General features: G+C 37.1%; 1 protein-coding gene across 1 annotated transcript in view; it reads left to right on the top strand.

Moving 5' to 3' along the window:
• The window catches only part of LOC145684320 (uncharacterized), a 42,259-nt gene extending 21,311 nt beyond the window's left edge, over window positions 1-20,948 (top strand). The window contains exons 5-8 of the mRNA XM_081756511.1: window positions 1,099-1,296; window positions 6,048-6,215; window positions 9,141-9,333; window positions 11,182-20,948. Of these exons, the coding sequence (XP_081612637.1) occupies window positions 1,099-1,296; window positions 6,048-6,215; window positions 9,141-9,333; window positions 11,182-11,505 (883 nt within the window). The 3' untranslated portion in view covers window positions 11,506-20,948. The remainder of the gene's footprint in view (window positions 1-1,098; window positions 1,297-6,047; window positions 6,216-9,140; window positions 9,334-11,181) is intronic.
• The last annotated feature ends 2,793 nt before the right edge of the window (window positions 20,949-23,741 follow it).

Genomic DNA, 23,741 nt, shown 5'->3' with positions numbered 1-23,741 from the left:
CTTTCGAAGAGGACAAGAGTAAGGTGGTCCGTAGAATTTTCTGACTAATAAGAGTGGTCCCCACTGGAAATAGTTTGAGAAGCGCTGTATTAGAGAGTTTCGATTATCTCTCTTACTCTTCATGCAAAATTTCTGTATTCCCTGCAGATTTTACAAATTTGTATAAATTACAAAGTATTTACAAAGATTTCGAATTACAGTGCTTTCTGACGTCAGTCCTGAAGCGAACATGGGGGCGCGGTGGCTCAGTGGTAGAGCGTTCACATCCGGTGCTTGGGGTCCCTGGTTCGATCCCAGGTCGCGCCGTGTGGACTTTGTGGTGGTCAAACACCGTGCTCGTGGGTTTTATCGGGGTTCTCCCGTTTCCTCTCACTTTCTTCATTCCACCATTTCACTCATCTCTCATAATCACCGTCTCCTCTAGCCTAACCGGCATAATCGTGGGACGTAAAACTTAAAGAATTCAAGAAAATTCTGAAGCAAACGTGTTAAAATTCGCTCTTTAAGCTGTAGAACGCGTCGTTTTGGTTATTCAAATCATTGATGTATATAGAAAAGTAATCTTTTTTTCTTCTTTCTTGAAATAAACAAGAATTTTAATGAATGAAAAATATAATTTGCTTACGAATGCGCTAAATCAATTTTTCAGGTGATGTTTCTGCTGTCCTGCTGCAGTCTTCCACCGTTCTATGTACAGATGTTTATTGAAACGAAAAAGCTCCTTTCTCTAATATGATCGAGTTCCTTAAACAAGAGTAGTGAAGTCCAAACTAAATATCATAGAGATTATTTGAAGAACACTGAAGAGTAAATTGAATAACTTCAATTAAAATCGCATATAAAACTGAAAATGTAAGGAATTTTCGTGAACTTATTCACTAATATGTCATCCCCATCATCATTGTTGCCATATCATGATTTTGAGTATTAAAAAAAATAAAATTATGTACCACTTTCCCATCTGTTACGTTGTAAGCCAAAATATGCCGTTACTTACGACAAATTAATCTTATTGACATTTTGTTAATACACGGTTTGGATAACAAATGACAGATGATTTACAGAGAATTTTTTGTAGGTATTCAAAATATTTTGTAGGTGTGATCATTGCCTGAAGTTCTTCTCGCATCAAGGTCTGCTGCAAAATCATATCGCCGCCAAGCATAATATTGTGAAACCGTATATCTGTGAAGAGTGTGGGAAGTGTTACGGGTCGAAAAAGGGTTTGGAGCTTCATCAGGAAAAACACAAACCAGGAGACAAAGCAGAATGGCAGTGCGAAGAGTGTGGGAAGATGTGAGTACATTTTATTCTGTTGTCTTAATTTATTGTTATTGTGATTAGTATTTTGCAATCATTAGCAGGTTATTTGTAACCGTCGCAAGTTTCTATACACCAAATCCTACAACCACTAAGCTTTTAATAATGTAGAGTTCCTACTGGTCAGAAAGTCAGGGAAAATGGTACAGGTCAGTGAAGCTCTGGGAAAAAGACTGGAAATCAGGGAAAACCAGGAAGATTTTATAAAGTATATTTTTTCTAACATTAATTGTATACATCAATTTCTGCTTAGCCAACCATTATTTGGTTTTTGTTGCTGTTTTTGTCTTCTACATGTAATTTTGTTTCTATTGCTTTTTATTTTATTTTCTACATGCAGTACTTCCTTTTTGTTTCAGGTTATGTTGTTAATGACGTGAGTAGTCATCAAGAAAAACATTTTTTTCAATTTTCATTTTATTAATGAATGTATATGTCTCATATATTGAGGGTGTTTCATTGTCAGACAATTGGTAGTGAAATAATTGCTATATAAAACAAGTAACATCAAAACTCATTTTATACAGATTTACAAAAAGTCTGGAGTGTAGTTCATTGTACAGATGTTTGTAGGTAATCTAATAATTGCAGTATTGGATAAGTAACAGATCTTTATTGAAAAACTGGATATAGATATTTTAAAAGAGCCTTGTCATTATTAAGTGAATATATATAAGAAGTATCGTATCTTCAAAGTAATTAATTGCCAGACGTTTGTGGGTAGATAGTAAGAATCACAGTATGGAACGTTGCTCAGATTTTTATGGATGGTAAGTGGAATGTGCGTATGAGCAGTTGATTACTATTTGTTCCTATAGAATAAATGTTCACATATATAAATATTCACTGTTATTTATTCCTTATTTATATATGAGCTCCCTCGTGGCTAAGCAGTTAGCATACGCGCCTTTGGCGTTGGAGGCCCGGGTTCGATTCCCGGCCCTAACTCATGTGGTTCGGATTCCACGTTAATCAGTAGGTTCACGTCTCATATAGCATCGCTGCTGAAAGGGGCGCTAAACTAAAAATCAACTTAACTCAATCAACTCCTATGTCAACGTCATTCGACATCTGTCATGAAAGTCAGGGAATTTCCTGCCGAAGATCAGGCAAGGTCAGGAAGAAGTCAGGGAAATAGATTTCTCCAGATTAGTAGGAACCCTGTAAGGTGAATTAATGAAATCAACTACCTCAGCGTATTTGTGTTCTGTAGGAACCCTGTAAGGTGAATTAATGAAATCAACTACCTCAGCGTATTTGTGTTCTATTGAATCGTGATAATTACGATATCACACTGACATCTTCTTCCAGACGTGCACCTTGAGTTACTTGTTGGGTTGCTGATATATTACATTTTTAATATTGTATCTTTCCCTTCCAACTGGAATGCTATTTCTTGTGGAAGACGATGTCAGTATGACATCGAAATTATCATGATTAAATAAAATAAAATGCGTCAAGGTACGCGTTTTTATTAATTTTTATAAATTTAACAGTGTATTATACATAAAATAAAAACACTAGTTTATTTTTATAATGTGGTTTTAAGTTCCTCTCTCATCGTTACATCATCATCATCATCATCATCATGGGTATTATTCCATTATTGGCAGGTTACTTGCAGCAACTGAGACGCTTCCATGCTCCACGGTCTTTCGCTAACCTTTTCGTCTTCATGTACGATTTTTCTGTTTCGATATCGTCAATTAATTGTAATCTCCTTCGCTCCATCCCTCTTTCCTGCCACCATACCCTCTAGCACGTCTCTCATGATACAGCTCCTTCTTATCCACTCCACTGTTCCAACCAGTTTCTCTTCCCCTACTTAATAATAAATTATTTTCTCCTCCATCATTTCTGACACTCTCTCATTCGTTTTCCGCTCGACCCAGCTAATTCTTTCCATTCTTCTCCTCACCCACATTTCGAAAGCTTCCAGTCGTTTCTTATCATTTTTGCGTAGTATCATGTTCCTAACCCATACAGCACAATACTCCACTCGAAGCATTTTAATAATTCTTTTTCTCAACTCGTTATTCAAGGTCCCATAAAATAGTCTTTTTCTTTTTCCTAAAGGCTTCTTTCACCATTCCTATCCTTGCTTTTATTTCTCTTTCCGTTCCTATCGTTTATAGTTTTGTTACACCGAAACATACATTTATATATATTTTCGTTTTCTTTTATATAATTTACACGGGCTTAGTACTATATTGAGTGTAAGCCTCCGTAAGATAACAGTTTTGGATCTTGGCCAGAATTTTATATCTTTGCATGGTTCGTTACTATTTATATTCAATATATTTCCCAATACTGTAGTCGTAGTCTGGTTCTGTTCTCTGATTTTTCATTGTTCCAGTGAATCATTAATGTTTTTATGTATTATTTGCATGAAATTATTCGCTGGAAGTTTTATATAAGGTGATTTACCTACCTACCGATAGTATTAATCGAATATTTTTCATCTCTGTACGAGATGTGGAAGTGGATCAAGGTAAAACTTTGTCGTGCACCTTTCGTTAGCCGGCAAATTTCAAAGAAATCACACATGTGCAAATTACATGTACAGGGAATGGACGGAATCACCAGTCACTCTGTACGAGGGCTGATCAACAAAGACTGAGACTAATTTTTTAAAACATGTGTTTATTACTTAAACTCTATGTTCACAGGATCTTTTTCAAAGTAGTCCCCTCCTGAGTAAATGCACTTTTTATAACGTTCCTGCCATTCCTGGAACACGTAACATGCCATTTTTTGATATGTCCTTCAGAATCACCTCACACTTCACCACTGCTTCAAAGTTCTCGAAGTGAGTACCGCGGAGCTTTGCCTTAAGAGATGAAAACAGAAAAGAATCGCACGGAGCGAGATCGGGACTGTAAGATGGGTGGATGGATATTCCATGACTGGAAGTGCGACGTGAGGTCATACGTTGTCATGATGAAGTCTCCAACCATTTTGATGAAGTTCAGGTTGCTTCTTCACAATGTGCTTCCTCAGTGTGGCCAAAACTGAAGTGTAGTATGCCCCTGCAACAGTAGTGTGAAGAGGAGCTACATGCTGGTAAATCATTACTCTACAATCAAAAAACGTGATAACCATAACCTTTCCTACAGATGGAACAACTTTAGTCCTTTTTGGTGTGGGAGAACCTGGTGATTTCCCCACTGTGCTGGCTTGCTTTCCCTCTGGATCGAGTGATGTAACCAAGTTTCATCTCCAGTGATAATTGACTGAAGAAGCTCATCTTCTCCCTCAGCAAAGAAACGCAACATCTCACGGGAAGTATAAACTCGCACAGCCTTTTGTTCCGGAGTCAGCAGTCGTAGTACCCAACGGTCGCAAACACAGGACATATGAAGGTGATCGTGCATTAATGAGAAAACACTACCATATGAAATTCTCAACATTTCACTTAGTTTACGTAATGTTATCCTTCGATCCTCACGGACAATCACAGCAGAGGCCGAAACACCAGGTCCACCGAAACTCTGTTGCTCGAGGTAGTGCACTTTCACCGTAAGCTTACTGGAGCTTTTCATATGTTTCAGAAGCTGTATGGTTCAAGCGAAAACAAAACTTTATTCCTTTATACTGTTCTTCTCGTGAACCTCCATTGTATGCATATACACAGCACGTTGTGAGGCGAAATGGAAACAGTGTCTAAAACACAGCGGATTACTCCCAACCTACCGATACGACAATGCTGCCACCTAGTGAGAGTATACATGAAACATAACTCTTTCAACCGTCAAACGTGCCAGCATTCGGCAACAAAGGAAACTGCGGTACAATAATCAGCCTGAGTCTTTGTTGATGAGCCTTCGTATATATATATATTGATTATTCTCTTGTCCTTACCCACCAGTGGATTACTAAATGAAAGTTACAGCACTCAGTTTGTTTAAAAGTTTAAATATATATAAATCTTAAATTATAGCACAGGCATAAGTTCGAATCTACTTATCTTAAGTTGCGAAGTATAATGTCTTCTTCTTTCTCACCTCAACTATAGGTTGGTGGGCAATTTGGAAATTTTAAAATTGTTCTCACCCTCACCCTTGGGAGAGCTGTTTTATACTTTGATAAGGTCTCTTCTTAGAAACTGCATCTAGATATTCTATCCTTGGTCTTCCTCTTCCTGGTTTTCCTTCTGCCTTTCTCTCTATCAACACGGTGATCCAATCGGAGTGCCGAATAAGATGGCCAACCATGCTGTTACTTCTTTTCCCTATTAACTTCATGATCTGTCGTCCTTCATTAGCTTCCTTTAGTACGTTTTCATTCTTTTTCCTTTCGATCCATGATATGCGTAGCATTCTGCGCCACCACCACATTTCAAATCCTTTCAGGTTGGATATTTCAGGTTTTCAGCTTTTATAATGTAGTTGTACTAAATTAATACTTATTTTGACGCCCCAAAGTGTCAGTTCATCTACATCACTTAAAGCTATAATTTTTGTATGATTTAAATCGTATCAAATAGTGAAAGTATATTAAATGTGAGTTGAAAACTCTTGTACTTATCCGGCTGCCATTTTATAAAACAACTGAACTTGATAATTTCAGAATCATTTCAGTCGTTTTGTTACTATGAATTTATAGAACTATTCTTAAACGATTGCAAATAATCCTTCTTAATTATAAAACTTTACATTTCTTATTGTTGATAGTTGTCATGGAATGTTAAAAAGTATCACTTCTATTATGTAACTTCTTCTTTGTAGATTGCAGACTAATAGTGGTTATCGGTCACACTTAACCCTGCATAAATTTGGAAAACGTTTTATGTGTGATTTGTGTGGACGCTGCTTTCATCAAAAGGGCAATATGCAACAACATAGGAAGTCTCACACAGGCGAAAAGCCGTTTGTCTGTGAGAAATGTGGAAAAGGGTGAGTGTATACTAGTTTATAAGTTCTATTGTGATTTGTGTGTTTATAGTTGTAAAATCATCTTTTATTTTTGACGTCAGCATTAATATATAAATTTTCCTATAACAAAAAAAAATCCTGTTTCTGTGATTTCACAATTAGTCTTTTTATTTTATCTTTAATATACATATTTGCTAGTAACTTAGCATTCATTCATTTCATTTCAGCCTCTTTTTAAGGCAGCTTCATAACGCATAGACCGTTAATCTAAATCACCACCCATATCCTTGAGTTGTAGCTTTTCTTTTCTTTATTTGGAAATATTCTGTCTCCTTGATTTTCAGATCTAGTAGGGTTTTTTTTAATTGTTGAAGCGAGCGTTAGCGAAGCTTCTACCATTAATTTGCCATTTGCCATTTGTGTATGTGTGTGTGTGTGTGTGCGTCTGCATCACGATAACTTTCGTAAAACTTATCCCATCTTAATGAAACTCGATGTGTATCTTCCTTCCACCTGCAGAAATAAACCCAATTATTTGGGGTTGCAGGCCACTCCAGGAAACAAGGTGGATGCTAATGCTCTTTTCGGAGCCGAAGTCACCCTTTTTCTAACGTCTCTTCTATCACACTTTCCAGTTGTACAGATGGTGATCAGAAAAATGGAAACACCTGTAGTTGGCAACACGTCAGATGTATGGGTTGGCAGTGGTGTCGTGGCGCACGCAGCGCCGGACCGCTAGTGGTGGTGTGTTAGATCGGTCTCCATACTACGTCAAGCGCAGTGAAACAGCAGTGTCCAGTAGCTGCAGCAGACGGAGGTAGTGTAAAATGGGAGACCTCTCAGATTTTCAAAGAGGGCAAATTGTTGGTGCGCGGTTATATGGAGTGAGTGTGACGGCAATAGCTACTGTGTTAGGTGTGTCGCATGGGACAGTGTCGAAGGTGATGACGGTCTACACAACACACGGGAAAACCACATCGGGGAAGCGGAACAGTGGGCGGAAGAAAATCATGAGTGACAGGTCACGCCGGGTATTAAAGCGCATCGTCACGCAAAACCGTCGTGCCACTGCGAAGCAAGTGCCGGAGGAACTCAATCAGCACCTCCCCCACCCTGTTTCGACAATCACAGTCCGCCGCGAATTACATGACATGAACTCACGGGGGGGGGGGGGTCGTGTTGCACGGGCCAAACCGCTCATCAGGGACCATAACGCTTTTGCACGCCGCAAATAGTGCCGCGACCATGCAACTTGGACCGTTGATGACTGGAAACGTGTGATATGGTTGGATGAGTCATCCTTCACCCTATTCCCAACCACGGGCCGTGTTCATGTGTGGAGAACGCCCAAAGAAGCTTACGATCTGCAGTGTCTCCGCCCAACTGTGAAACATGGCGGCGGCTCGGTGATGCTGTGGGCCGCCATATCATGGTTTTCATTGGGACCTGTGGTCACACCTAGCGGACGAATCACTGCCAACGATTATGTCGCAATTTTAGGAGACCACTTGCATCCTATGGTCCGGATATTGTTCCCGGACAATGACGCCATCTTCCAGACAGCTGGCGTTGTTGCAGCGTGGTTTGAGGAACATCGGGATGAAGTTCAACACCTCCCCTGGCCCGCCCATTCCCCAGATCTCAACATAATTGAACATCTGTGGTCCGTCGGCGACGATTTCCACCTCCATCCTCTCTCACAGAACTGGCCGATGCCCTGCACGAGGAATGGTGTAAAATTCCACTTGCTACCATTCACGACCTCTATACCTCCATCCCACGTCGCACCAAGGCTGTTCTGAAGGCGAAAGGTAACCCGACACCATATTAATCTGGTAAGTTGCAATTTTGTTCAGGTGTTTCCATTTTTCTGATCACCATCTGTATGTTCAGTATGCGCGCAATAATGTTTCCAAAGTGGGAAATAAGATAAATGGTGATGTTATCACGGCGTTTCTTTTGCCTGCTTTTTCTTTGATAATGCAACCATTGTAACACCAAGTTAATTCTTTGGTCATTCTCCACCCAAGTAGATCTTGTTAATAAATGAAGTTAGTACTTTCATTGCATTGTCTCCTGATTTCTTGAGCAAATCCATCAGTATGTTGTTGTCTCCAGTGGTCTTCATACTTCTCTTGTCTTTGTAATGGCTTGTACTACTTCATTTTCAATATACTGGGTCCTTTTTTCTTCATCATCCACCTCTTCCTCTGCTTCGATCGCAGAATCTTTGGCTTATTGATAGGAAAAGTCACAGAATGTTATGAAAAGCTGGTAAAACCTGAAAAACTAAAAGAATTTTATGTACGGATTTTTACTTCTTTAACCGTTATCTCTTTTTGCCTTACCCAGTTATTTGGTAGGGGATGTTTTATAAAATAAATTAATTTGTTTTGCAAAACTTCTCTACCTACACACATAATGCATACCTAGGTACATGTACATGCACAGTAGATAAGAATTTCCCTGATCGAGAAAAATGTACTTGCTTTTTTACATGATATATACATGTGGACCTAGAAGTTTGGGAATCATGACGTGGAAAAGCCAGGGAAGGGAGTTCGTGCTCGCCAAATAAGTGGGAACCTTACAATAGATACTGGAATTTATTATTGATTATTTCGGCTCTTGGTTTTAGTAAGGTATTTTTATCTTTACCCATGGGGACGTACTATATATATTTATTGTAGATTGGGAAAAATTGTAGCAACAGTAATTTTTGGAACTAGCGACTGAAATCTGTGACCTTGTAGTGATGTGGGATAGTCGTAAGCCATAAATTCTTACATTCTAAAAGGTGATACACAGTTCCGTCGTGATTATTATTTTTTATGGTATTAACGATTAGAAGTGTAAATTAATTGAAACATCATGTACCTAAAAGAGATTCACTTACTTTAGTCTAACTGAATTCGCCAATTTATTTATTTATTTATTTGTTTACAGGTTTGCTGTAAAACTTCAGCTTCACAATCACTACAGTACACACAGCGAAGAGCGGCCATTCCAGTGTCCCGTTTGTTCCAAGTGTTACAAAACGGACGGTGCTCTGAAGGAACACACAAAAATCCATTTGAATCATAGACCTCATATATGTAGTTACTGTGGCAAAGGATTTCTCAATAATAGGACATTACAGGTAATAGCATTCTCGTCTGGTGTGCAATTATTCTATGACAGTCATAGGGCTCTCAGAAAAAAAAAAGTGCGCGGCAATTGTGTTATGAAAAAATTGTTTTGTCAGGCTGTTACCAATTTGAAGATTTTGAAAATAAATCTTCATTTGCTGTTTTTAGAAAGAACATGCCTAAGTTAACACGTACAGGAGGGAAATATAACGTTATCCATTGTGGTTTGGCAACAGTACTTGGGTAGGTTGTTAGAAGGATAGCTCATAGGGTGGTTGGATTCTGTGTGGCTTTGAAGTCAGGAACCAATGCAACGTTGGTCCGTGCAGCGAGAGCTTCGTCAAAACGGACACTTGATGATAACCGGCAACGTGTTGCTGTGCCTTAAAAGAGGGGGGGGGGGAATCTGTGACTGACTCGAGGCTGGATTTGTACAGGATAAAGTCCCTAATCGTTACACCATAATCCGGCCTCCTCAATGAGAATAGACTTGGAGAGGCCATTCAGTGGCGCTGCAAATCATCGATATTGCTGCAGCATACTTAAAAAATAAATAAATAAATAAAAAATAAAAAAATCAGAATATTTCAAAGCTTAAGGTCTCATTCACACCAATAACATAACTAGAAAAACATCATGGGGGAGGGTGATGATAATAACCATATGGAAGAAGCATATACAGGGTGTTTCAAAACAACACCGACAACGTTTGGGAGGTGATTCCTGTCACCAAGATAAGACAAAAAGTATAGACCAACCTGGGTGCACAAATGCTTCCTTTCGGAGTTATAGGCTACTGAAAACATGAAAAAATAAACTTTAAAAGTCCATACTTTCGAAACTGTGGTACCTACCGTAGTCGGCTCAAGACTTTACTTAGGAAGTAGTATGTGCCCTATCCAAATATCCATGTTTCAGAATCCTGCTGTGCTTCCGCAACAATTTTTATAGAGGTAGTTGGGGAGTACTTCAAATTATATGCCCGTAGCCAAATTACCTCTATAAAAATTATTGCGTGAGTACCTCAGGATTCTGAAACACGTAATTTTGGATAACGCCTATATTAGTTCCTAAATAAAGTCTTGACCAACTACGGTAGGTCCCATATTTTTGGAGCTATAGACCTTTAAAGTTCATTTTTTTCATTTTTCGGCAGCCTATCACTCCGAAAAGAAAACATTTGTGCATCCAGGTTGGTCTATACTTTTTTGTCTTATCTTGGCGCCAGGAATCACCTGCCAAACGTTGTCGGTATTGTTTTGAAACACCCTGTATATTTTTAATAATGTTTAATTTAATTAAATGCTCCTTTCACGTAAGAGAGTAATTTTGTTCTTAATAACTATTTGAAATCAACAGATTAATTAAAGAATTCGAAAATTAAAGCTTTCACTCTTGTGTAAGCAGCTTTTAGTATTCAGTTTAATTCTTGTTTTCGGTCGATAATAAACACTATAAAAAATATTGATTAATATATAATAAAGTTAAAAATAAAATTGGCAGTTTTGTCCGAAAGTTTGACTTGTTTCTTGTAGAAAATTTTTCACCAGGTTCTCGATGAAAGATGAAAATAACAATAAGTTGAACGTCCTAAGTTATGCCGCGTTGTATCCCAAAATAGCAAAGAATAAAAGGAAGTGAATTGGTATAAAACCTGTAGAAGCTAATAAGGTGTTTTTTTTTTTTTTTTTTTTTTTTTTTTTTTTTTTTTTTTTTTTAAGTTCGTTCAGTGCTGTTGGAGCATTTTCAACTGGTTTTTCTTTGTTTTCAAATATGTTCCATTATATTAACAATGTATGAAGATAAGATAATTTAAAATATAACCTTCTGATGTTATTTTCTTGTCGTATTCGTTTCAGCAACATCTAAATATTCACACAGGCCGTCGTCCATTCAAGTGTAAATATTGTGAACGAACATTTACCAATTACCCTAATTATTTAAAACACACCCGCAGACGACATGAAAACGAGTTGCAACAGAGAACTCGAGCGGAGGAAGAGACCTCGTCCCCCGACAGACAAGACGAACTGAACATGCGGGTACCTCCACTACAAATGGACAACAACTCGTTACAAACACCACAAATGGATCTCAACATGGGGTTAGTGATGGGCTTTATGTATAATACGTACAGTGCTATGCAATCCGGTAATAATAATTACGGCATGTCGACCATGTAACGGAATGATTTTTTTTTTTTCCTTTTTCAAATAATTTATTGACGTAATAATCAGACTATGTATGTATGTATATATTTATGAGTGTGTATAAGTGCGTGTTGTATTGAAAAGATGTGACATTTTATATAAAAGAAACAAAAGTTTGTACCAACATGCCAATAGTAATTTACACATAATTGTGTAGCAACATTTGTGTGTTTAGTATGTAAATCAATATCATGTTTCATGCGCGAATTCAGCAGTTGTACGGTGTCAACTACTCCCCTTTTTAGAAACAAAAGTTTTGGAAGTTTTCTGTGAAAATATTTCTTATTTATATGTTGAGGAAACATATTGTGTTGATGAAGTTAAACTATATGAAAGGTAAATGCATGTAGAGAAATTTATACCTTACTAATCAATTGAACAAAATACCCACTAAAATATCCAAATATAAAGTAAGCAAATTTAGAAAATAAAACGAAACGCTCAGCAAATGGGCATAATTTGTCAGCCCACTTAAGTATAGTTGTATACCTTATTAATCAATTGAAGAAAGTACTCACCAAAATACCCAAATATAAAGTAAACAAATTTAGAAAATAAAACGTAACACTCAGCGAATGGGTATAATTTGTCAGCCCACGTAAGTATAGTTGTATACCTTATTAATCAATTGAAGAAATTACCCACCAAAATACCCAAATATAAAGCAGGGTTGGCAAAAACCATGGTTTTTTATTGAACTTTTTTTTGTTTAAATAATTTGCAGTATGTATTCATATCATATATGGACAGAAATAAGTTTGTTTCGCCTTGATGTTATTATGCAACAACCGAGTTATGCTGGAAGAGGTCACATAAGCTTAAAGCGGAATAAAAACCGCTTCTCGAGTTACATCCGAGATAAATTATCCTCCATTTGAACTCGGAACTAGGACTGATTGGCCACAAATGCGATACATCTGCCGACTCACTTACGAAGGAATCCTGATAAAAATACGTTGTACTGATCTTTACATGCTTCTTAATATAATTGTCAAGAGTCATTTGAGTCCACTTTGGCTCAGACTCATTTATACACAAATTGATACCAAAGATACTACTCATTTCACTAAATGCCTCTCGTGGGGGTTTGTATGACCCTTCCCCCCCCCACACACACACAAAAATACGGCATTTCGATGTATTTTATCAACAGTAAACATTATTAAAACGAAACAATATTTAGAATTTTTCTTTGATTGTAATTACATAACAATAATAACAACTACAAAAAATCACAAAACAAACATTTATAAACTTATAAAAAAAGTTGCTTTTGTAGTATAATCTTTTTGAGTAATGGCTCAGTGATAGAGCGTTTACCTCTGGTGCGTGGGGTCCTTGGTTCGATCCTAACTCGTGTCAAGTTAGCTTTGTGGTGGACAAACACCATGTGCGTGGGTTTTCTCGGAGTTCTCCCGTTTCCTCCCATTTATTCATTTCTCATTATGATCGTCTCCTTTAGCCCAGCCGTCATAATAGTGGGACGTAAAACTTAAAGAATTCATTTAATTTTTTCTTCAAATTTATTTATTTATTATTTATTAAGAAATTAAATATCGGCTAAAAGCTGGGAATTCGTATTATTATCCAGTTCAAACTCTTTTGTTGTCTTGGAGCCGCGGTGGCTCACTGGTAGAGCGTTGACGTCTGGTGCATGGGGTCTTTGGTTCGATCCCAGCTCGTGCCAAGTGAACTTTGTGGTGGACGAACACAGTGTGCGTTTTCTCCCACTTTTTCATTTCACAATTTCATTCATTTTTCATTATCACTGTCTTCTTTAGCCTAGTCCGCATAAACGTGGGACGTAAAACTTTTCATTTCTTCTGTTGTCTCGAATTCTGTATAGGAATTTGAAGCTTAAAATATATATAAAACGATAATTATGCGTGTTGTTCTATATGGTTGCGAAACATTGCCGCTTACTCTGAAGGAAGAACGTAGACTGAAAGTGTTTGAGAACAAGACCCTGAGACGAATATTTCGGACGCAGGAGGAAGGAGAATGGGAAATGACGAAACTTCATAACGAAGAACTACTTAATTTATGCTGTTTGGTATCAAACATTATTAGGGTCATCAAATCTAGGAGGCAGGTCATGTAGCCAGAATGGAAGAAAGTAGAAACGCTTTCAAAGTCTTAACTGAAAGACCAATCGGAAAACGACCATTAGGAAGACCTAGGTGCAAATGCGAGGACAATATAAGATGGAGCTCGCAGAAATAGGAATGCTAAGTAGAAACTCGATCCAATTGGCTAAGGATAAAAGTCAGTACTTCAGAAACTTCATAAGGAGGAACTGCATAATTTATACTGTTTACTAAACATTGTTAGGGTCATCAAATCTAGGAGGCAGGTCATGTAGCCAGAATAGAAGAAAGTAGAGACGCTTTCAAAGTCTTAACTGGAAGACCAACCGGAAAACGACCATTAGCCCTTTTAAGATCTTATGGTACAATTTGTACAATCCGCGGCAAAAAACCTGCAACATGAGCATATAAGTTTATTGTGAAACGACGAAGTGTTTTGCTCCAAAATAAGTGTGCACGGGAGGAGGCCGAGGTTTATCCTGGCGTGATTCGTTCCACTTAGACGTTATGTTCATTCCCTGTGCTGTTAGGCGTAGTTTCACAATAAACTTACGTCCTCATGTTGCAGGTTTTTTGCCGCGGATTGTACCATACGGGTGTTTTCTGAAACTTTGCGTTATAACTCTCTTATCTGAGCTTTTTCGTTCGGGTCTCTTTTGTTTTCCAGCTACAGAAAGATCGCAGACTAAGTTTTTTAACGTTTTAGAGCGAATGCGTACACCCCGTAGGTGTAGTGACGTCATATGCATCATCAATATGATACATTGTTTTTACTACACAGGTGTTTTCTGGAACTTTGAGTTATAATTCTCCTATTTAAGCTTTTTCGTCAGGATTTGTTTTGTTTTTCACCCACAGAAGCATTGCAAAATAAGTTTCTTTACGTTTTATAGCGAATACGTACGTCCCGTAGGTATAGTGACGTCATATACGTCCAGAGGGGCCCAAAGGGTGAAAAATTGGATTTTTTTTTTTTATTTTTCACCCGTCCTCTCAAATTTTCTTTTTCTGGTATATGGTATGGATATGGAAGTGGTACCATTTGAAAGCCCGTGACGATGCAGTAGCTGCTTGACTGAAAGTCTAAAAAATACCCCAAAAACCCAAGATCTTAAAAGGGTTAGGAAGACCTAGGCGCAAATGGAAGGACAATATTAAGATGGATCTCGCAGAAATAGGAATACAAAGTAGAAACTGGATCCAGTCGGCTAAGGATAGAAATCAGTGGAGAGCTTTCGTGAACGCGGCATTGAACCTCCAGGCTCTATAGGCCATAGAGTTACTTAGTTAGGTAGGTAGTTACATAGATCGAAGACTCGTAAGAAACTTACATATGAAGCAAGAAGTAAGTAAAATAAGGAAACAAATGACAGAGGAGGGTGCAATTGGAAAGGGATTTCGACAGGGATAAGATGTGTTTTAAAAAATGAGAAAGGGCTGTGAAGAATATGGGATGAAAATAAATGGTAGTAAGACAAAAAACCTTAATGATTGGAACGAAGCGGTTGGTGTCAAATATAGAGGTAACAGGGGAAAAATTGAACAGGCAACCAGTTCTCGATACCTGGGTAGTAGTACTAGTGATGTAGTTAGTGAAGATCTGCCAATAATGGCAAAATACCGATAATGATGATGATATAAGTTGGACAAAAAATAGTGGCAATATTCTTGTTTCGTCTGAGGGCTGTCTCTCAGCATTACAAGAGTTTCGTAGCTGATACGGATGAAATGGCAAATGGTAAATCTCAGAGAGTGTAGTGTGGCAGATAGTAACGACTATGTGTTATTCAGTCAAACCACCATTATTCGGTGCAATCCTCCATACACTTGTCTAAATATCGTGATTTTGTCTCAGCATACCACATTACTGCCTGTACGCTGAACAGTCTCCATTTTTATTTATACAATCGTGGCACTGCGTTGTGGATTAACGGATAATTTCAAGTTACGAAAGTAAAACTTGAATATGTGACCTTTCTTTTGCTTTTACACTTATTTCACAATTCATCGTACTTGTTCATAGTAATTGTTGAAATTAGTGAGATTTGAACGGAATACGCTATATATATCTATGCCCGCAACATTAATTATTCCATGGTGAGTACTTTTTTGTTTTGATTATTTGATATACATCATGTTATGTAATTAGGTAATGTGTACCTTATTTTTATTATATATACAAAGGGCGTTCAATAAGGTTTACACAGACGGATATAATATGTTTAATAGTTGCAATATGATGATGAAATTTTACGTGAACATACTTTGGTCCTTTTGCTTCAGAATGATAATAATATGAAGAACACACGGAAGAAAGGGGCTCATTGCAGTGTTTGTGAAAAAGCCGATATACACACTACCTGTTGGTGCTAGTTTGTACTTCTAAATGCAGTACGAATATTGTGAAAAAAGTGTCTCGTTAAACAAGAAAAACAGCTATACAAGGAAAGAAGGCGCCCATCAACATTTTAAATTGCTTCTTCTGATAAAAATGTAAAATGTTGATTACACCCTTCTTTCCGTGTACTCTTGTTCCCTATTGTTCACAGGTAAACCATAGTAAACACTGAAGTAAATATCAGGATCCAACAGCAGCCAGTAATGGAATTCCTGCTCAAAACCGGTGTTGAATTAGATACATCAATTCATAGAAAATTGCTTGCAGTTTATGGGGATCACATATTGGATCGTGCCAGTATCATGCTGGTTCTCCTCGGAAAAAAAAAAGACGTTCTAGATCAGGCCAGAAAATTATAGCGTCCTTTTTCTGGGATCAGTGCAGTGTCATTGTCATAGGCGTTTTGGAACGTGGCTCCACAATTAAGAAGGAGCGTTATTGTTCGTCACTGGATAAGGTACAACGTGCTCTCCAGACCAAAAGATCGGAGCTGCAAGGTAAGGTCATCAAACTCCATCATGACACCCGGGTTCGATTCCCGGCAGGAGCTCATGTGGTTCGGATTCCACGTTAATCAGTAGGTCCACGTTTCATATAGCCTCGCTGCTGAAAGGGACGCTAAACTAAAATCAACTCAACTCAACTCCATCATGACAATACCAAGCCTTACACAGCCATGATGACACAGCAGAAAATCATGAAAATGGGATGGAAGATCGCCCCTCAGCTTCCCTGTAGTCTTGACGTGGCTCCTTCGGATTACTTCCTGTTTGGTCGTCTTAAGACGCACCTGCGAGGAAATACTGCATTCGAGAGTGACAAGGCTCTCATTTCTTGTAAGCAGTGAAACAATGGTGTAAAGTCAGTGATCTGAATTTTACCAAGAGCTTTCAAGGCATGGAAAGAACGTAGGACGAGATGCGTCACAGCAGATGGAGGCTACATTGAGTGACATGATTTTGTAGCCAAAGCATCAAAGTATGTTCACCTAAAATTTCATCATCATATTATAACTAATAAAAATATTATAGTCATCTGTGCAAAACTTATTCAACGCCATTTTTATTTATATTTTGAGACAAGAATTGTAAAAATATTGTTTGTCACTGACTAGTAGTCGTGTACATCTAAAGGGGAATTTAACTTTTTGTTTTTTAATGAATTTGTAACTATTAAAAAAAAAATCAACTGCTGAAGTTCTTGTTAGCATCTTTATTTATTACTGTGATTATTTTGGGTTTAAAGTAAAGATTGAGTGAAGTTTATATATATGATGATATTTTTAGCCAGTGTAATTCGTGTGCAGCTTTTGTTTTGTACGTTCAGACATTGTTATAGTCATTAGACTAAAAGCATAGAGCTATTTATACGAGTGAGTCATGTTAGAAAAGTTTCAAGTGATCAGTTAAGGTTTATTATTATTTCTTTCTAGCTTTACCGTTCGCCTTTTTTATTATTGTAGTCATCTGTTCTTTCTTTCTGTATTCAGTTCTTTACTTGTGTACTTTTTGAAGTATCAATCATCAGGATAAATTATTATTAAGTATTATGCTTTTTAGCAGGTCCTGGAACTAATGAGTTTTTAATTTTCAATTTGGACCTGGAGATGTTTCTTCCAGTTTTCTCGATTTTCAGCTTCCTCTTTTAACTCCCAATATTTTCTTCTATTTTTCAAATCATCGATGAATTGTGTTCTTTTTCTTCCTATTCCCCACTTTCTTCCATCTTTCCTTCTAGGGCGGTATGAAGAAAATTTCTTCGCAAGATGTGTCCAATCCAATTGGCCTTTCTAAGGAGGATGCTAGCTAGAAGCATCCTCTTCTCTCCTATCTGTTTTAAAACATCTTCGTTTGCTACTCTTCCTGTCCATTTTATCTTGTCCATCTTCCTCCAACACCACATTTCGAAGCTCTCTAAATATTTCTTATCTAACTTCTGTAATATCCAAGTCTCTAAACCATAAAGTCCAATATTCCATATATATAGCACTTAACCAATTTCTTCTTTATTCCAATATTAAGGCTGCTAGTTGAATGCTTCTTTGGTTATAGCAATTGTTGACCTGATCTCTGGTGCAATAAACGTCTTTCGTCGAAATACTTCCCAAATATTTGAAATGATCGACCTCTTCAAATACTTGTTGTTCTACTAAGGGCGCATTTCCACGGGATATTTTCATGACTTTCGATTTTTCGATGTTGATTTCCATTCCATATAGTTTCCCAGTGTCAGCTATTTTGTCAATTATGTCCTGTAGTCCTTCTTTGGTTCAGGATAAAGAGGGGCACAATTTTAAATCTCACGTATTATTGGCAGTGACTTCGTTGGTTAAAATGTCAAACTTATCTGTTAGTCTTGGAGAGAAATGCGTTGATAAAAGATCAGTTTTGATCCTTAACACCGCTGATGTTATTTTCCCATGTTCTGAATTCCCTGAACACCAATAAAAGCAAATCTTATTTTAAAACAGCTGGCAACGGTGGCGTATTCCTGCAATCCAGCTCCTGGAGACGAGATAATGTGGTAAGGAGCGGCAGCCTACACTGTAAGGGTCGATCTTATATGATGGCCTGAGCATCCGCCAACTGAAACCAGATTGAAAACCCAGTCATTCGGAGCCCACGTTTATAGTAGATTTTATCCTTAATAACCTTCATGTTGTATAAGGACATAAAACAAAACACAAACTCTTGGTAATCGATCATAGCAAAAATTAATCCTGTACTGTAGGAACTATAGGGTTCACACTGATCTTGAAAGTCAGGGAAACGCTTCGAAATATACTGAAAGTCAGGGAAGTCTGCCAAACTACGTATAATCCATGGATTGTTTTTAGCTGCCTACAGAACAACACCACAATCAGTCAAATGAAATGTGAGTTTAACGTCCCACGATTATACCTTTTAGGTAAAGAGAGACGATGATTAAAGCCAGTGGATGATGATGATAGTGATAGTAGAATTGGTGGAATGAGAATGCTTGAGGAAAAGAAGTACCCGAGAAAACTCACGGATACGTTGTTGTCCACCACAAACTTACTTGGCCGGGTATCGAACCACGGACTCCACACATCAGAGGTAAGCGCTCTACCACTGAACCACCGTGCTCAAGATTCAAAAAGAAGGAAAGTAGAAAGCGAAAAAAGAAAATTACCTTCAGAAATTAAGAAGCTTGAGAGGTACCGAAAGGTGTTGAAACTTCAAAATTTTAAAGGGAAAAAGAAATGACCAAAAATTGAAATGATACCGAAGAAAGATGTTGGTTGTAGATAATGAAAGAGATAGGCCAGTTATGATATATGTTTACTTGCTTATGCTTGTAAACTGTATTGAGACTGACGAGATATTAAAGACACCCATAGTGTATAATGATTTTTTGGTACTAGTCTTTTGTTGTATTCCAAATACTTTCAGTTTGACTTACAGATAAGTATTTTCGATAAAAAAGTAAGCTTATACTCTATTTAGAAAATAAAATAAAAAGCGTTGGACAGTTATGGGGGTGGTGCTCTTTTGGAGGCGACGTAATGTGGTGAGAAACGACCTTTATTGAAAGGATTGTCCTTGTATGATGGTCTGTGTACTCAGCAACTGCACGGGATTTTTAAGCCCTGATCGTGATTCGGGGTCCACGTTTTCATAATAAGTCTTGTCCTTCATAACCTCGGTCATAAAACTTGTTGCATAAGAACATAAAACTTTTTTTTTTTAAGTCGATCATATTAACAATTATTCCTGTACTGTAGAAACTACGAAATATTATTATTTTTAGTTGTCGAATGAATATTACGTTTAATTCTTATTATATCTCGAAACAAATATACTTTATATACTTTACGCAAGCTATCACAAATTAGTCTCCTTTGTGCTTTACAATATTTACGCCACTATTCTAACGTTAAATAAATAACTTCTCCTCCAGCCAGACATATTTGAATAAACATTAAATAAAATTTTATAATCAACGAGATCATTAGGATATTTTTTCCCGGTTCAGAAAACTTATACAGTACTGATACGAAGTTTTCAGCGATCACGGATTTGAGTAACGATCTACTGTGGACCTATTATTTTGGCACGAGAACTTTGCCGCTCAGTGTCAAGAGGTACTCCTCTAAAACATAAAATTTAACGATAATTTGATCGAAATCTAAAAAATATGTACAATCAGGTAAAATTTATTTTGGGAATAACAGTGGTATGACTGAAATGTACAGAAAATTACATTGTTTTAATTGACTGAAAACTGTACTTATATTGCCCTTCCATTCTGAAGTTATTTATGAAACTAATTTCATCAAACGGGAAGAAACTTTTGTCGCTGACTGTACAACAATTGATATGTTCAGGGGCGGATCCAGGACCGACTTCTGGGGGAGGTTGTCATACTGCTACTTAGAGCTACTTTTACGAGCTTCAAACTCTGGGATGGGTTTTATTTATTTATATATATAAAATAAAGTTTCCTCTTCTGGGGTGACGATGGCCCCCCACCTGAATCCGCCACTGGATATGTCTAATTATAATTTTTGAAATGGACACTCAAAGGAAAGCAATTTCTAATAGAATGGATATTGCACAGTAGAAATAAAAGTATAGAAGGTGAAGTAATGTATTAGTTTTGTTTCAAAGGTATAGATATAGGGGGCCAGTGCAGTGACATTAATTTGTAAAGAAAACAACTTTTATTGTTTTGTTGTTCTTTGTGCCTGGTTGATATGTTAACATTTAAAAGCAAAAATTACCATGTATTGAAAAGTATTTTCGATGGCTTCGTTGGAACAGTAACGACGAGCATTACATACACGTTCCCATTGAGGGACATTGTGCAAACAAGGTCGTATATCATGCGCGAGAGCGTTTGCCAATGCATTCATAACCGCCTTATGCAGAGTCGTTTTGACGTCGTACGATTAGCGCCATACTAAAGAACTCACTACTGCAGGAAACATATGTTAGTCGAACTCTTTAGTATGGCACTAATCACGCCTCAGAACCACTCTGCATAAGATTTATAATGATTACCTATCACTGGCTGTAAAACAGTAAAAGGAGGACATAGTAGTTGAACCGTAAAGTATTTACCCCTGGTGCGAGGGAGTAATCCAAGACCTAGTTTTAAGTTTCGTACTTCATATCAATCGTTCGACATGATCCGTAGTCTTCTACTGAATGACGGGAAAACTTAGGTGTTTAACTGAAAGAAAGAAAGATCTGTTGAGACCACGGTAGCTGAATGGTAGAACAAGAGGACACGGTAACTTCGTTGTAGAGCGCTTACCTCTGGTACATTGGATTCTTAGTTCGATCCCTGGCCAAGTAAGTTTGTGGTGGACAACATAATGGGTTTCCTCCCACTTTCTTCTTCCACCAATTCTGTCACTTGCTTTAATCATCGTCTCCCTTAGCCTAAATGGCATAAATGTGGAACGTTAAATTGAAAAATTGTATTTCTCAGTGGTAGAGCGCTCACCTCTCATTAGTGGGGTTCCTGGTTCCATCCCAGCTCGCGCCAAGTGGGCTTTGTGGTGGACAAACACCATATACATGTGTTTTCTGGGAATTCTTCCTTCATTGTTCCATATTTTCATTATAATCATAATCATCACTGTCCTACTTAGCCTCGGAGCATAATCATGGGACGTTACACCAAAAAGCAAAAAAACTAAGAATTCACTGTTGCTCGTATGCGTGGAAAACTGAATGGATATAGAGAACGTTGAGTACCTAGATTTTATCCATCACCATGATTTTCCTGTAATAGCCAGCAGAAGACCTACGAATGGTGTCGAAAACTTTAATAATGACCGGATGTCAGGTTTAATCTAATTCTATTTATAAGCGGAAAGACTGTGTATAATACAATACATTTTTTCCTTCAAATTATACAATAAATTTTATTTATTTATTTGCAATAAAGCATTTATTTGAAATATTTCAAAAATTTGTAGGAAACTTTTCACTGGTCAGTTAAAATTATTGTTAATATCTTATAGATATGTTGGATAATTATCCTAAATGAGAATGTACAAAATAATTTTTTTTTTTTCCAGCCACAAATAAGTTTTTTATTGTCATTTATAAAGTAATTCAGTGGTTTTTATCTTCAAAATTAAAACATCTTTTTTTTAAAAAAAAAAAAAAAGTGTCATATATATATATATATATATATATATGTTTCTACTATAAAATTGAAAGTGACTATGTTTGTGACTCTTAATCTCTTGAACCGCCCGAACAGTCTCGATCAAATTCGAACTCGATCTCGATATATATAGCTTAATAACTCTTGAACCACCGGACCGATGTTGATCAAATTTACAACCTAGATGAACTTTAAACTTGTGATAGTTTTTGTCATGTCACTGTAAGATAGGGGAGGGAAGAGACCTTTAAAAATGATCGAAAATGACCTATATTAGTGTCAAATCCATAGTTTCAAGGGTCGCTAAGATGAACACTGACACTTCTGATGCAGTTTAAATCCAAATTCAGCCCCTCAACTTGTGGGAGGGATATATATATATATATATATATATATATATATATATATATATATATATATATATATATATATATATATATATATATATAATGTATGTATAAATGATTGAAATAACCAATATCAGTGTCGAATTCATAGTTTTCGGGGTCACTGAGATGAATAATGACAATTCCGATGCCGTGCCCCGCAACATGGGGAGGGGAGGGGAGGTGGATATATACAAATCATCGAACATGACTGATATCAAAGAGCGCTTGAGTAATAGTAAAAAGTGACTGAGTAACATAACATTTTCCGCCTTATGCAGAGTCATTTTGATGTATGATTAGCGTCATACTGAAAGCCGGACTACTGCAGGAAACAAATGTTAGTCGAACTCTTTAGTATGGAACTAATCATACGTCAGAACGACTCTGTATAAGGCACTGTACTATTTTTTTAAAATTTAACCCAGCGAAGCAGGTAATTGATGCTAATATACCGTAATACGGGATTACTTTGCACAAGATTTAAGCAATTTTAAAGAAAATCGCATATAACCTACAAGGTAATGGTTTACAACACTGTATTTTAAACATATAATAGCTAGATATATAAGGAAAACATTAGTGCAAGTTCATTAGTAAACATTCAGTATGACCATGGTTATTGAAATATAAATTTTGGTGCAAAGTAATCCCGTAGGTGAGGATACTTTGCACCACATACAAAAAGTATGTTCAACATGCGAACATAACTTTTCTGTGCATTGTTTTCCCTTCAGTATTTATACAGTTTGCTTTCTACACAAAACTGCGTGCAGTCTACAAATATTGATATTAAAATGATGGTACCGGTATCAGTACTTAGTTTGAATTATCGATATTTGTAAAGAAAATTATTTTTTTTTTCTGGTACCGGCACAGGAACCACATTCTGATAGTTTAGCATATGTCTCACAAAAATGCCAACTTAGGAACAGAAAAAAATCCCCATGAACTGATTTGCTTTGGTTATTCCTTATGTCCAAGAAAATCATCCCAACCGTAACCACTGGAAGATTTAAGAGGTTTGGGACTTTCAGGCTGAAGTCCACCCAAATTGCATAATATCTTTTTAAAAATCTACTGTTAGTGATTCCTATGTGTATAAGCTTGAAGATCCCCGCCCCCAAAAGCTTGTGATGTCTTAAAAAACGAAGCCTTTGTGATTGAATTCCCTCTCAAACTACTTTTCTGGAT

Source organism: Thermobia domestica, chromosome 4 (assembly GCF_964235325.1).
Source record: "Thermobia domestica chromosome 4, izTheDome1.hap1.1, whole genome shotgun sequence".
In the NCBI taxonomy this organism is placed as follows: domain Eukaryota; kingdom Metazoa; phylum Arthropoda; class Insecta; order Zygentoma; family Lepismatidae; genus Thermobia; species Thermobia domestica.
The sequence above is the reverse complement of the archived record's forward strand: the minus strand, read 5'-3'. Positions and strand labels throughout refer to the sequence as shown.